The 15,446-nt window shown below is 43.1% G+C and overlaps 1 protein-coding gene across 1 annotated transcript; it reads right to left on the reverse strand.

The window, feature by feature from the left end:
- Positions 1 to 406: 406 nt before the first annotated feature.
- On the reverse strand, positions 407 to 14,252 carry LOC149301632 (uncharacterized). The gene is made up of 3 exons (XM_089484332.1): positions 14,161 to 14,252; positions 7,942 to 9,261; positions 407 to 651 (listed from the first exon to the last, which is right to left on the reverse strand). The coding sequence occupies exons 1-3, from the start codon at positions 14,207 to 14,209 to the stop codon at positions 407 to 409; spliced, it is 1,614 nt and encodes a 537-aa protein (XP_089340458.1). The 5' UTR covers positions 14,210 to 14,252.
- Positions 14,253 to 15,446: the final 1,194 nt, after the last annotated feature.

A 15,446-nucleotide genomic window follows, 5' to 3' on the forward strand; every position in this document is an offset into this window, starting at 1 on the left:
TTACTATAAATAACAAAATATAACTAAATATAAGTCATACAAGGTATTAAGGATCTTGCATGTATAATATTTGTAAGTATATAATGTTCAATTCATACAAGCTATTAAAGAAAGAAATAAACCTAAGCATCCAATTCTGAGACTAACTTCCAAGATCCGCTCTTTAACTCTCTCTCTCGATCTCCAACCGACACAATTCCCCCAACTGTCTCTTGGTCTCTCAGGCCTTATATCTCCTTCTCACGGAAGCTTCCAGAAGAACCTTCATCTTTCTCTCTGATTGGTCAAGTGAGCCTTCTGTAGCAGTGATATCATTCTGCATTTGCATAAACCTCCCTTTACTGCCTGAAGAAGACCTCCATTGACTGGAGCCCAGTCATTACACAAACACTTCAAGGGTCTGTGCCTAAGGACAACTAAACCGCTTATAAACTGCGTCCAAACGGCTTCTAGTCTCCTGGATGCTCAGAAACGCCTCGCAAACGAAGCCAGAAGCAGCGTACCGTAAGTGGAGAGACAAGACACGCGGCTTAAAGAAAGCTAGAGTGTTCAGCAACAGAGCGATCTCTTTGCCTGGAGCCATTGCAGGGGAATTTCCATCCTTGGAGCCAAATGGGGCAGAGGAGCCTGTCCTTGAGGATTTACTCATTGCTGAGAAGAAACAACATATTGAACAGCAACCATGCCCCCAGACTTTGTGACCAAAGAATGCCTTTCAACAGCCCATACTGTTATCTCAGTCTATGAACTCTTAAAGTAAAAACTGGTGATCAAGTGAAGTGTCTTAAACTCCCCTTTGATAACTTTATACCAAAAGCTACAGCTCTAAAAGAAAGTTTGGGTCAATCCAGCAGCACAGGACCCAGAAAGGAAAGAAAGCTGGGCTGCAAAGAGAACAGAATCCATGATCCTAGGAGCAATTCAGCAGCTGTTTCAAAGGAGCTGGGAAAGGAAAACGCAAGAGGACTCTGCAAGCACACCAAGCCATGCTGCAAATGGCCTAGAACTGATCAAGCAATGGCAGATGGAGTCCTATAGAGCTATTATACTTCTACATAGATACCCCTATAGCATTGATAGGCTTGCTGTGGAGTGGCTTCCCAGTATATCTGCACATAAGAGTATTGTGCTAACATTTGAACCATCTCCAATTCCTCTTCAGTTGGTGAAAATGAAGGGGTTTTTGACCAACTTTGAAATAATAACAAGGTGAGTTTATAGCGATAATACGACTTCCCTGACACTTCCGCTGTTCTGAGGTCAACTTCTAAGGCCCTTTTAAAACAGAGAAGACACATGCATAGAACATAATGGAGTCAATGAGCGCTAGCTGTGAAGACAAAGAAGGAGAAGTAATTTTGGGGCGATCTATTCTGCCTCCTTTGGATTCGACTATTCTTTCAGAAAGGGTTTTTCTTTTTTAATTTCCTGTCTGATTTTAACTCTTAAGGTTTCTCCTTTTTCCCTGGCAGCAATGAAGATTGGGGCTAGATATAGTGCCAATATTGCTGTTGATTGCTTTGAGGACGCCCTCATTTAGTTATAGTTTTGTTGCCCATATTTTAACCGAATTGAATTTTAAACCTTTTACATCCAAGATTATTATGTAATTTACTTGTGTTGTACTTTTATTACGCTGTTCGTACAGCTGTATTGCATTTCTAACATTTTGTAAGCAAATGGCCTTTGGTCTAAGTATTAATAACGGATTGATTGCTAATGTTATAACTGCAAGGCTTAATTGATTTGTTGCTTCAACTGGCAAAGACTGCAGGGGAATCACTCTCTACTCTGGATCCTCCATCTGGCTAGAAACAAGGAGGCTAAATTACATCTTCTTCATCCTGTCTCTCCAAGGAAGTGGAAAAGAATATTTCTCTCAGTTCCCAATGATCTGGGAATAGCCTGTTTAAAATGTCAATCTTCATTTCCACACAGGAAAATATATTGTGAATATCTGAATGACAAGCTGAAGGCAACTGTGGCTGGTACTTTATGCATTAGGCTGAATGGCGTTGCTAGAGGCCCTGCCCCAGGAGCTAGGATTTAGCTCCCAAACCTCAGGTCCTGGGACGATTCAGGGAGAGCTTATGGGAGCCAATGGGGAACGTTGCCTTCTCCTCCTGGTTGCTTTCCTGCACTCTTTTGACAGGCTTCAAGACAACACAAGGTCAGTTCATGTAGTAATTCTGGAGAAAGAAGAGAGTTCAACTGAAAATCAACCCTAGGATGGGATGGGTTGGGAAAGAAGGACTCAGGCTCTTAGACTTTTCCTGACCGCTTTTACTTTCCCAGTGAGAGTGGGTTTGTTCTTCATTGGGATCCTATTCTTGGGGGTTTACAGACAAGAGAGTCTTCTTAAAGACTAAGGGCTTTCCCCCCCAAAATCCCTCTGCTTCTCCCTCCCAGAGAACATGGCTTCCCTTTGACATCTAGCTATGATGCTGAGTACTACTAAATATAAGAACTTTGGTTGAACCATCATTTTAAACATTCTAATTTTTGTTAATATTTTCCCATTTAGAAATCTGATTATTAATTCCCCCCCCCCATAATTGAGTATAATTACCTTGTACAATATTATCTAACTTTTACACCTAAATATTTCATGTAGGCGGGACAATCCCGCTTTGGGCGGTGCCATCCTGGTCCCGGTCCGGTTTGGCACCACCTGCGCCCACCTCCACCCCCTTGTGCGCTGCAGGGTCCTCCAAGGCCTCGCCGAGGCCTGGGAGCGCTCTCCGCGGTTGGAGCTCCGGCCGCGGAGATGCTCCCTCCCAGGAGACATCAAGGCCTTGGAGGCAGCTCCGCAATCGTGGGGTCCTCCAACGCCTCCGCGAGGCCTGGGAGGAGGAGTAGGCCGCTTGGCACTGCGGTGATCGCCGTGATGCCAAGCGGCCCCCGCGCCCTTTCCCGGCCTGGGAGCAGGCCTAGGCTTCCTCCCAAGCCGGGAGGAGGAGGAGGAGGACAAGGTTTAAAAATGTAGGACCTTTTTTTAAATTTCCTGGCCAGGAAATAAAAAAAAGTCCTACATTTTCAAACCTTGTCCTACATTTGTCCCGGTTTGGAGGTCCTCAGGTATGGCAACCCTACCCAGGAGCAGAGCTGTGTAAGAAAACCCTCTCAGAAAAGACACACAAAGAGACACACTTCCTTCCTTTTGGCCCAAGGAGCCTGGCCTCCTTCTGACTCTGGAGCCTCAGAAGAGGAAGAGAAGCCTCTGTTCAACTGAGGCTCAGAGAAGGTTCTAGAACAAAATGGCCACTGGAACACAAAATGGATGCCAGAACACAAAATAGCTAGGGATGGTGGGAGGGACAGGGATTCCAGCCAATCAGTGCCAGTAATGGTGGGAGGGACAGGCTTTCCAGCCAATCAGGGCCAGGGATGGTGGGAGGGATTGGGATTCCAGCCAATGGCAGCCCTCAGAGTGTCCTCAGGAGGAAATTATGTGTAAAATACATGCCATAAAAACATCACAAAGTATAAACATTCCAATTACAGTAATCACAGGGCAGTTATGCTGTTATGACCGGAAGTAAACATAGACACAGTTATAATTATATATGCAGGCTGAGGTTGACCAGGTGCATCCATGTCCATGCATAGATACTCACATATTTCTCCATGCATTTGCTTATGTTTAAATTGTACGCAAGTAGAAGAGTACATATAAATGTGTGTGTGTGTGTGTGTGTGTGTGTGTGTGTGTGTGTATATATATATATATATATATATATATATATATATATGATCCAACATATATGTGTACATGTACTTGCATCTCTCTCTCTCTCTCTCTCTCTCTCTATATATATATATATATATATATAAAGCACATGTGTGTACACATGCAGACATTCAGGCAGATATCTATGGGTATGTATAGATGTATCTATGGGTGTTGTATGCAACATCTATAGACTTGAAACATTCCATCTATCTATCTATCTATATATATATATGTGGGCTCATAAAGGTATAAGTCTGAGTGCACTTAGATAGAGATGCCTCCTCATAAATACATCTATGTATATGCACAAACACACATGCACACATGCATCTGTTGTTCTCCATTGTTCTGGTTCCTTGTTCCAGATGATGCTGGAGAAGAGGCCCTGCCTCCAGTGGAACCGAGGCTGCAGGCAATGAGGAGAGGGATTCCTTGCCCAATGCCTCGCTCACCTGGAGGCCCAGCACCAGGAAGGTCACTCCCCCCACCTTCACAAAGGCCCCATTCCCACTCCCTCATTTGCCCTGGACAGAACTGGGCAGATCAGGATGCCCCATATCGAATCTCCCTGGAAACAAGTTCCTACTGCCCTTTACCTCAATCGAGGGAATCTACCCCCTGAACTTGATCCGATCTTGACCGGGGCTGAGTTCATATTTGCCGGCAGCAGGGAAGAGCCGGTTATTTCCAAAAAAAAAAAGGTCCATAGTCCGCTTTCAGAAAAACCACGCTAAGGGGGATTTGCCCTGGATCTCTTGCGCAAGCCCCTGATCGAGTTGTGTTAAAATCGAAGCGAGTGTGAACTTCCAACTTTTAAACCGGTTTGGGAACCAGGGTAAAATGTAGTCTGAATGGCCCCTACATTTAAGGGTGAAGGGAGCAAGAAACAACAAGCAAAGTCTAAACACTTCCTTTGACCATTGCAGCGTTGGAGTGTGTCGCCACCCTGGAACTGTCAATGGCTCACCTGCAGCAAGGCCAGGAGCAGCCAGAATGTGGCTATACAACTCGGTTTGTGGCACTCCCCACAACAAGGATGTGGGTCTTCCTTTTTTTTATGTTCAAATTTTTTTATTATACTGAGATATTCCCATGATAGCGTTTAAATTACCAAATATCGACCAAATATTACCTATTGATTTAATGGAATGTTATCACCCTTTTCTTCAAATGTTTTAAGACAACTCCATTCCATTTCTAAATATTATTTTGATTTCCCTCTTAGTAAGGCAGATACTATATCCATATTTCTAGCTTCATATATCTTAATCAACCAATCTTTGATAGAAGGATTAATTGTAGATTTCCAAACCTGAGCACATAAGATCCTTGCACATGAGACCATATATAAAATAATTCTATTGTATTTTACTGACTTTATGTTGTGTGTCATGTTTAGTAAAAATCAATTTGGTTCAAAGGGAATATTTATATCAAGAATGTTTTGGATGCTTCCATGAATCCTTTGCCAGAATCCTTTAGCTTTAATGCATGTCCACCAATATGAAAGAAGCTTCCCTCGGGTTCCCCGCATTTCCAGCACTTAGTATTGCCAGCTTTGTATATCTGGTGGTTTTTTTGGGGGGGTTAGATACCACCTGTATAACATTTTGATATCATTTTCTTTATAGTTTAGGCACAGAGTGAATTTATTTGGTCCTTTCCATGATTTTTCCCATTCCTCTATAGTTATAGTTTTATTTATATCACGTGCCCATCTTATCATGCTGTCTTTAATAATTTCACCCTCTAGATCTCTTTCTTTTAATAGTTTATAATATTTGGAAATGTGTTTACCTTTTTGGTCCATCATAATTTTATCTATTTCATCTTCTAGATCGCTTTCTTTGAATAGTTTATAATATTTGGAAATGTGTTTACCGTTTTTGTCCATCATAATTTTATCTATTTCATTGTTATCCATCGTTAACTCAGGAGCTTTATTGTCTGCCTTAAAACGATTGTTTAATTGGTTCTATAAAAACCAATCCTTCATGTTTCCTCTTTCATTAAGTTCTTCCATAGATTTCATATTGTATTTTCCTTCTGGTGTTTGGTTTATTAAATCTCCGTAACTTAGCCATGGAGTATCTTTGTCCTTTGTTCTATTGTAATAGGCTTCTTGCAATGACCCCCAAAATTGATGTCTCATTTTATACCATGCTTTAAGCAATGATCTTCTTATAACATGATGTTTAAAAGTATTATCTTTTGATTTTGTATACCACATATATGCATGCATACAAAGATTCAGGTTAGCTTTTTCTATATTCAATAAAGTCTTGTTTTCTAATTTGAATCATTCTTCTAGCCATTTGAGACAAGCTGCATAATAATACAACTTAAAGTTTGGTAAATTACATCCCCCCCCCCCCCCCTTGAAGCAAAAATCATTTACTAAGGCAACCATAACAGTTTCGACTCCGTATCCCATCCTGAAGCCAGTTTGAAATGGGTCCAGATAATTTGTCTCATCCAAGACCACTTGGAGATGAAGAGCAACTGTCCTCAAAATTATGTTGGTTAGAAATGGAAGACGGGAGACCGGTCTGTAATTGTTCATGTCCAAGGGATCTAGGGAGGGCTTTTCCATGAACGGCCGTAACACTGCTTCTTTTAAGCATGATGGAAAATAGCCCTAACTAAGAGATGCATCTATGATATATTTCAGGTGATATAAAAAGGGCAAGGGTTGGGAGGGCAAGTTCTCCTCTTCACACTTACAAGGAGCTTGGTCACATCCTCAGTACTCAGATTCAAACTGATCCAGTATGATCTTACTCATGGACACCTCACTTATAGCCTCCGCAATAATGCTGACGTCCAATTTGGCTATTATCTGAGAGACATTATCTGTGAAATAGTCATTTAAAGCATCATAGTTAGCTGTGGAAGGCTCTAATAATGGGTTCCAGGAGGAAGGTGCCTGAAACAGGTCCCAAATCCCCCCCCCCCCCCAACTTCAGCAGTCCCTTTATGCTTCTCTTCCCTTGGCACTTTCATTCCTTTCAGATGCCCCAAAGACCCCTTGTCAGCATGCGCAGGGATCGTAAGGCCTTTGCTGCTGCTGCTGTTTATTCCATTGTCGGCCTTTGGAAGAAGGGAAGGACTACGGCCTTTTTTCCTTCCTTCCGGAATGGAGCCCAAGCTGCGGAGCAGGACTCAGGAGGGAAAGGCTGGGAAGGCTCTGCTTTGTACATATAGCTCTGTCTCTCTGAGTATATATGTGTGTTTGCTTCTGTTTTTATGGCTGGGAATGGAGCTGAGGGCTGAGGAGAGAAGAAAGGGTACATTTTGTGCAAATGCAGAATTTCTGTACACCAATGAGTCCAGTGTGTTGAAACAACAAAAACTTTATTTCAAACACACAATCAGAAATTCAGTCTTTAAGTCAGAGCTGCCCTCCCCAAACCAAACATTAAAACCCCAAAACCTAAAACATCACATTCGTCCAAACCTGGCCCCCACCTCCAATTCCCACAGTCTATGCCCCACAGATAACAAGGCCCCCTTTGCCATTCCCACAAACTAGCCCTTTCTGTTAATACCTGTCCCCAACTTTCTTCAGCCAACATCGAACAAATTCCAAATGCTATCATTCCCATAACTATTCTAACCAGCTGCAGCCAATCCCACCCCTCTGTTTAACTAACCTATTCCACCACCATGATCCCCACTCAAATTTATAAACGAAAGCAATAATCTATAATAAAGGCAATTAAAACCTCAAAATAACAAAATATAATTGAAAAACATAAACAGGCATATGGACACACAAACCTAACACACGAAATCACAAGGGCTTTTTCTTATCACCACAAGATTTAAAATATATTCTTTGTTTTGCTTCTTGATAAATATAATGTTAGTTCATTTCTGGAATTTGTGTGGCTTCTCTCCTGTGTGGACTCTCTGATGTCTCACTAGGTTTGACTTCAAAGAAAAACATTTCCCACAATGCTGGCATTTGTGTGGCTTCTCTCCTGTGTGGACTCTCTGATGTGCCAATAGGTATGACTTGGAAGAAAAACATTTCCCACAATGCTGGCATTTGTATGGCTTCTCTCCTGTGTGGACTCTCTGATGTGCCAATAGGTATGACTTGGAAGAAAAACATTTCCCACAATGCTGGCATTTGTGTGGCTTCTCTCCTGTGTGGACTCTCTGATGTGCCAATAGGTTTGACTTCAAAGAAAAACATTTCCCACAATGCTGGCATTTGTGTGGCTTCTCTCCTGTGTGGACTCTCTGATGTGCCAATAGGTATGACTTGGAAGAAAAACATTTCCCACAATGCTGGCATTTGTTTGTGTTCTCTCCTGTGTGGACTCTCTGATGTGCCAATAGGTATGACTTGGAAGAAAAACATTTCCCACAATGCTGGCATTTGTTTGGGTTCTCTCCTGTGTGGACTCTCTGATGTGCCAATAGGTATGACTTGGAAGAAAAACATTTCCCACAATGCTGGCATTTGTTTGGGTTCTCTCCTGTGTGGACTCTCTGATGTGCCAATAGGTATGACTTGGAAGAAAAACATTTCCCACAATGCTGGCATTTGTATGGCTTCTCTCCTGTGTGGACTCTCTGATGTGCCAATAGGTATGACTTGGAAGAAAAACATTTCCAACAACGCTGGCATTTGTATGGCTTCTCTCCTGTGTGGACTCTCCTATGTGCCAATAGGTTTGACTTTGAAGAAAAACATTTCCCACAATGCTGGCATATGTTTGGGTTCTCTCCTGTGTGGACTCTCTGATGTGCCAATAGATATGACTTGGAAGAAAAACATTTCCCACAATGCTGGCATTTGTATGGCTTCTCTCCTGTGTGGACTCTCTGATGTGCCAATAGATATGACTTGGAAGAAAAACATTTCCCACAATGCTGGCATTTGTATGGCTTCTCTCCTGTGTGGACTCTCTGATGTGCCAATAGGTATGACTTGGAAGAAAAACATTTCCCACAATGCTGGCATTTGTATGGCTTCTCTCCTGTGTGGACTCTCTGATGTGCCAATAGGTATGACTTGGAAGAAAAACATTTCCAACAACGCTGGCATTTGTATGGCTTCTCTCCTGTGTGGACTCTCCTATGTGCCAATAGGTTTGACTTTGAAGAAAAACATTTCCCACAATGCTGGCATATGTTTGGGTTCTCTCCTGTGTGGACTCTCTGATGTGCCAATAGATATGACTTGGAAGAAAAACATTTCCCACAATGCTGGCATTTGTATGGCTTCTCTCCTGTGTGGACTCTCTGATGTGCCAATAGATATGACTTGGAAGAAAAACATTTCCCACAATGCTGGCATTTGTATGGCTTCTCTCCTGTGTGGACTCTCTGATGTGCCAATAGGTATGACTTGGAAGAAAAACATTTCCCACAATGCTGGCATTTGTATGGCTTCTCTCCTGTGTGGACTCTCTGATGTGCCAATAGGTATGACTTGGAAGAAAAACATTTCCAACAACGCTGGCATTTGTATGGCTTCTCTCCTGTGTGGACTCTCTCGTGACTGACAAATTCTTCTGTAAAGGAGGACAATGACAGACAAGACTGAATCTCAGTGTTAAGAGAGGAAAGTGTTGCCCCAAGATTGTTGCCCCAAGATTTAGCCCCACGTTCATCCCTCCCTATTTGAGATTAAATTAATAATGTTGGTGTGAGTGACCTGAGCATGACCCTGTTCTGGATGCCCCAAATCCATATAATGACTGTATCCTTACTCAGAGCTACCAAAGAAGAAATTGAAGGGGAACTGTCATGAGGAAATCAGTAGAAGCAGATAGTCAGACAGTTGAAAAATATTCCAATAAATATATGTAAAAATACTTTGATTGAAAAGTGGCCTCATTTCCTGTGAGACTGCCACAGAGTGTTCAGTCAGAGCACATGGCATGATGCAAGCTAACTGTAGAGGATGCTTCATGCTGTTTAGCTCCAGGAGATGACTCACAACCAATACAGTATACAGCTCACATGTGGATTGATGTGGGTTGGAGTTGTGTGTACAAGAGATTGTGAAGTTGAGGGAAGTCAGAGAGGAAAACTGGTAAATATTTGTTTTATGTTGCAACTGAAGATAAACAACCTCCAAGGACTTGGAGGAAATCAACTGTGGCTGTGAGTTATTTTTATGTGTGGAAAGTGGTTAATGCATTGCCAATGCCTATATCTAGAGATTTGCTACTGTACTCTGCTATGTTATTATTGAACTCTGGGAGTGTTGCCTTCAGACTGTGCTATACATTGGCTTTGAATGGGACCAGAATTCAGAGCCAAGAAGGACCTGAGAGCCAGTGTGATAATCCTTTTTGGCTGAAGTATTTCCACCAAGCACCCATTTAATTTAATTCAGTTTCAGACAACTCTTTCCCCACCCAGGAAACATCCTAAAGCAATTTAAACCTTTTTGAATGCTCAGTTTCTGCCCCCAAGCAACAATTTCAGTATAAATATCAGCCCCAACTGGCTGTTCTTCAGCATCACTCCAGTTGCAGACTTACACTCCGTTGGTTTACATTGCTAAACACCTCACTACACTCACCAGCCTCACTTGCTATAGCAGTTACTGACTTCTCTCCCCATTCTGGACCCACAGCAATTGGAATCAAGATCCATCTAGGTAATGTATTACCATTAGCAAAGCCTTACCCTATTCACCACTCCCACCTTTGTTACCTAGTTCCTGCATGTGGTGCGTGAACACCTATATGTGTATATGTGTGTGTGCGTGCATATATTTTGCTTTCCCCCTAAATAAAACACAAAAGCCTATTTGAAACGCCTCTGGAGTTCTGTGTGCTTCTGGGCCTGGTATAGTTGGGATGAATCCCGAGGTCACTGTTGCCTCAATCTCTCCTTTGAGCTACATATGAAATTCCCCTAAAAGCATAGCACTTGTGGGTCTCCTCCCCAGACTCCAGCATTTCGAGTGACAAAGGGCCTCTGGAATCAACCCCAGAGCTAAGAAAGCTCAGGTTGGAAAAGAAACATGAGAGGAAAAGGAATTTTTGTGATACCCTTTCCTCTCTTCATAGACATTGCTCATAATTGCTAAATGGAACCCTTAATATGTATGAAAACAAGGGCCTGATTTCAAGTTTATTTCCTAAATTCAGTGTTCTACATGGGGCTACCTTTGTACCAAGTTTGGAAGCTTCAGTGAGTTGAAAACATGGCAGCCAGATTGGTCACCTGAACATCTAGGTCAGACCATATAACACCAGTATCCCTACATTGGCTGCCAATTAGCTTCCGGGCGCAATACCAAGCGTTGCTTCTTACCTTTAAAGCCCGACATGGCTTGGGCCTGAGCTACTTGAGGGAAGGCCTCTCCCTACACCATCCGCCCCTCACTCTCAGAATATCTGGGAAGAATCTATTAGATTACCCAAAGGTCAGGCTAAGAACAACTTCTCACAGAGCATACACAGCCATGGCCCCCAAGTTATGGAGCAACTTGCCGGAGGAGATCCATCTTAACACCACCTTGGATGCTTTCAAGAAAGACTGATCCCTTCCGGCAGGCTTACCCAGCTGACCTCTTGTAAAGAACTTAAGGAAAAATCCCACTTCTGATCACAACTGTGCATTTTAAATGATGTTTTTATTTGTCCCAAATTGAGTTTTAAGCGTTTTGTTGTTTTACTGTGTGTAAATTGGATGCTATTGTTGTTTTGTGGCTATTTTACGGTTGTAATACCGCCTCGCTCCATTGAGAGAGGAGGGTAAATACAAATAAAACTTATTATTATTATCAGTATAATCTGTGAGGTTGGTGGCTGCCTCCCAATCCTCATGGCCCCTCTCCTGGTCCTTCCCAGAGGTCCCTTTCTCTCCACACAGAGCTAGGCGATCCTGGCTTTGCTCCTGCCTCCCCCTCCTGGCTCCCATTGGCCTAGAATCATAGAGATGGAAGAGACTACAAGGGCTATCCAGTCCAACCCCATTCTGCCATGTAAGAATCAAAGCATCCCTGACAGATGGCCATCTAGCCTCTGTTTGAAGATCTCTAAGAAAGGAGACTCCACCAAAATCTCAGAGGGAGTTTGTTCCACTGTCGAACAGACCTTACTGTCAGGAAGTTCCTTCTAATGTTGAAGTGGAATCTCTTTTACTGCAGTTTGCATCCGTTGTTCCGTGTTCTAGTCTCTGGAGCAGCAGAAAACAAGCTTGACATTACTTCAAATATTTAAACAGGGCTATCATAACACCCCTTAACCTTCTCTTCTCCAGCCTAAACATCCCTAGTTACCCAAGTCGTTCCTCATAGTTTCCAAATCCTGCACCATTTTAGTCGCCCTCCTTTGGACATGCTCCAGTTTCTCCACATCCTTTTTGAATTGTAGTGCCCAGAATTCGACACAATATTCCAGGTGAGGCCTGACCAAAGCAGAATACCATGGCACTATTACTTCCCTTGATCCTGACACTATACTTCTATTGATGCAACCTAAAATCGCATTGGCCTTGTTAGCTGCCACATCACACTGTTGACGCATGTTCAACTTGTGGTTTACTTGGACTCCTAGATCCCTTTCACACGTAGTTTCATTCAGCCAGGTGTCCCCCATCTTATATCTGTTATTTCATCTCCCTCTTAAGCCTGATCCCCTTCCCTTTCTCCCTCCGCTCTCCAACCTTCCTTCTTGCCCATCTGCACTGCTTCAGTATTTCACCTTCACCATCTCTTTCTTGCCTTTCTGTTTTTCACATTCGCTCTTTCTCTCTATCACAGACACACACCAACAGAGTGTGATGCATAAAAGGGACACTTTGAGGCTCATTTGTTGAGAAAGGCAGGATAATCCATATACAAATTACTCATTGGGAAAGGCAAAGCAAGGGGGCTGGGTCCTGGACTTCTGTTTTGGTGAGGATCAAGCACCAGGGAGCAGTATTAAGACATCTCTAAGACAGGGATGGGCTACTGTTGGGGATTGGGGGTGTCACATTGGCCCCCTGGGGATCTCAGGGGCAACCACACATTGTATTGCCTTAAAATAGGAATAAAGTTTTGTGCCTCAGTATCCCATTGCATCCCTTTCGGGAAGTGAAGCAGAACCTCAAAAGGCTGGAAGAGGGCCAAAAAAGGAAACATACTCAGAGATGTGCTACCATTTCAATGAGAAATGCATTACTAGTAATCTCCATGCTGTCTTCCTACAAAATCCTAGCATTGGTGAGATATCTGGGGGCGGAACTTAGTTTCAGAATTAAAAAGTCCTTTGCTTCCACCAAAAGGTTTATTGAGAAACTCAGGCAGAAGGGTCCATTAATAAGTCTAAGCTGTCTCTGAAGTGTCTAAACCTTTTCCCTCCGTCATTAACTACCTTCACACTCCTCCCTTTTCCTCCCCTTCAGCCCCTAACCAGCCTGGCTGCCAAGGTACCGCTTGCCTTCTTCTTTCACAGTTCACATACGACTCTCCCCCCGTAGAATGTCTTCCACCCAAAACTCACAAACCAATCAGTTAAGAGCCTCCACAACTGCTTCCTTTCCCCAAGCCATTCTAGGCCCCATTATACTTACCAACTACTTAAAACTACTAGCATTTAAACTACTAATAATCCCCCCTAAACCCTAATACCATTCTGGATGAACCACAGAACCTGCTTCTGACAATTGGCAGTTTACAATGCGGTATTTGGAATCCTTATAAAGTGGAGAGCAATAGTGCCTCACTAAACTACAAATTCAAATATTCTACAGGATGTTGCTATCACAATTAAACTACACTTGACAGGGATCTAGGACTCCTAGTAGACCACAAGTTGAACTTGGACCAACAGTGTGATGCGGCAGCTAAAAAGGCCAATGTGATTCTAGGTTGCATCAATACGAGTATAGTTTCTAGATCAAGGGAAGTAATAGTGCCACTCTATTCAGCTTTGGTCAGGCCTTACTTGGAATAATCCTGTGTCCAGTTCTGGCCTCCGAAATTCAAAAAGGATGTTGACAGGTTGGAACATGCCCAGAGGGCAACCAAAATGGTGAAGGATCTGGAAACCATCAAGCCCTATGAGGAGCGGCTTAGAGAGCTGGGTATGTTTACCCTGGAGAAAAGAAAATTAACAGCGGATATGATATCCATGTTTAAATATTGGAAAGGGTTGTATTGAGGATGGAGCAAGCTTGCTTTTTGCTGCTACAGAGAAAAAGAGACACCACAATGGATGCAAACGACAAAGAAAGAGGTTCCACCTAAACATTAGGAGGAACTTTGGGACAGTAAGAGCTCTTTGACAGTGGAATATACTTCCCTAGAGTTTGGTGGAGTTCTCTTCTTTGGAGGTCTTTAAACCAAGGCTGGATGGGGCTTGGAATGTGTATTCCTGCATGGCAGAAGTGGGTTGAACTGGATGGCCCTTGTGGTCTATTCCAACTCTATGATTCTATAATGCTAGTGGATTCCGGTTCCTTACCCACAGAGGCCACATTCTCATAATTCTCCATCATAATACAATTGTACATAAGTCTCTGCTTCTTCGTCAACAGTTTCCATTCGTCCTCTGTGAAATATACTGCCACATCCGCAAAGGTCACCTGAAACAGAAAATAGCCCTCATCCACAGAGTGACTAAGCAAAAGGGGAGGAAAGCACATGGTGCGTCCAAATATTATTTGATCACTTTAGAATTCAGTCCAGCAAATAAACTTTAAATGCTGTCAGCAAGAAAAAAGCTATTGCCTTTGAGATCCAGTTTGTCTTGAATCTTTTCAATATAACCAACAATATAATTTAGGCGATGGCTGGGATATTGATGATGGATTAGGATACTGACTATCCCAACACATACAGTACATTTAGCCACCAAAGAATTACGGTGCATTTAGACATTTCTTGCCAGATTTCAGAGGCAAATGTCATTTTTATAAAGCAGTTATGGGGAACACTCTGGGCTTAAGGGTCACTGGGCCCACCCCCAATTTATATCCAGAGACATTCTCCCATAGCCCCCAACACTTGATTGATGGGAAAATCAAGACACATGTGGACAAGCAACCCAGAAGGCAGTGAAGATGGCCAAAGTTGTTTATGAGGAAGATCACACAAGCTAGGAAAGGCACAGCAGTTTGCTTTTGCATCAGCCTCCTGGGAAGTGCCATATCCTGTCTCCTTCTTTCCTCTCCTCTCCCCACTTTTGAGCTGATAGACTGCAAACTCAGGAACTGAAGAGAGCTGAGAAAGGGGAAAGTGGGAGGAGGATAGACCAACTGGGACATTTTTAAAAGCCCCTGAATAAGTGGGGTGACAGAGGATTAACCAGGACTGTCTCTGCCAAACTCGGACAGTATATTATTTGCTTCCTTTCATAAATTTGCCCAGAAGTGACACAGATGAAGCTAATAGGATAGTGACTCACCAAAGAGCTGTTGTACTTCAGCATCCTCTTTCTGTTGGAGCCCAACTCCCTCCGCTTGGCCTCTGTGTTGGCCATCAGGTGGTCAAGGGGTCTTGGTGGCCCTGTTCTTGGTCACTTCCAGCAAGAGAGGCCCCAAAAGCCGTGTAGAAGGAGGCCGAGATGAAGTTCCTGAGAAAAGGGACCAGGGTTAGGATTGGCTTGGCAAGAAACCCTGCAGCACTCAAAGAGACAGAGAACAGCATCCTGCTGGTGACATACGCAGGTGACATATGCCTCCTTTGGACCAATGCAGAGGTAGGCATCCCCTTCCTCCCTCTGTACCAAACGAAGCTTCCCAGACCTAG

This window comes from Sceloporus occidentalis, unplaced genomic scaffold (genome assembly GCF_023333645.1).
Source record: "Sceloporus occidentalis isolate IW3139 unplaced genomic scaffold, rSceOcc1.0.p SCAF_21, whole genome shotgun sequence".
In the NCBI taxonomy this organism is placed as follows: Eukaryota; Metazoa; Chordata; class Lepidosauria; order Squamata; family Phrynosomatidae; genus Sceloporus; species Sceloporus occidentalis.

Excerpts from the sequence above, each read along its gene's own strand:
- LOC149301632 (XM_089484332.1), bottom strand. The coding sequence starts at position 14,209 with ATGTACAATTGTATTATGATGGAGAATTATGAGAATGTGGCCTCTGTG. Across the intron at positions 9,262-14,160 it reads TGAGAATGTGGCCTCTGTGG|AAGAATTTGTCAGTCACGAG; the intron begins GTAAGGAACCGG and ends CCTCCTTTACAG. Across the intron at positions 652-7,941 it reads GCCACACAAATGCCAGCATT|CAATGAGTAAATCCTCAAGG; the intron begins GTGGGAAATGTT and ends GTTTCTTCTCAG.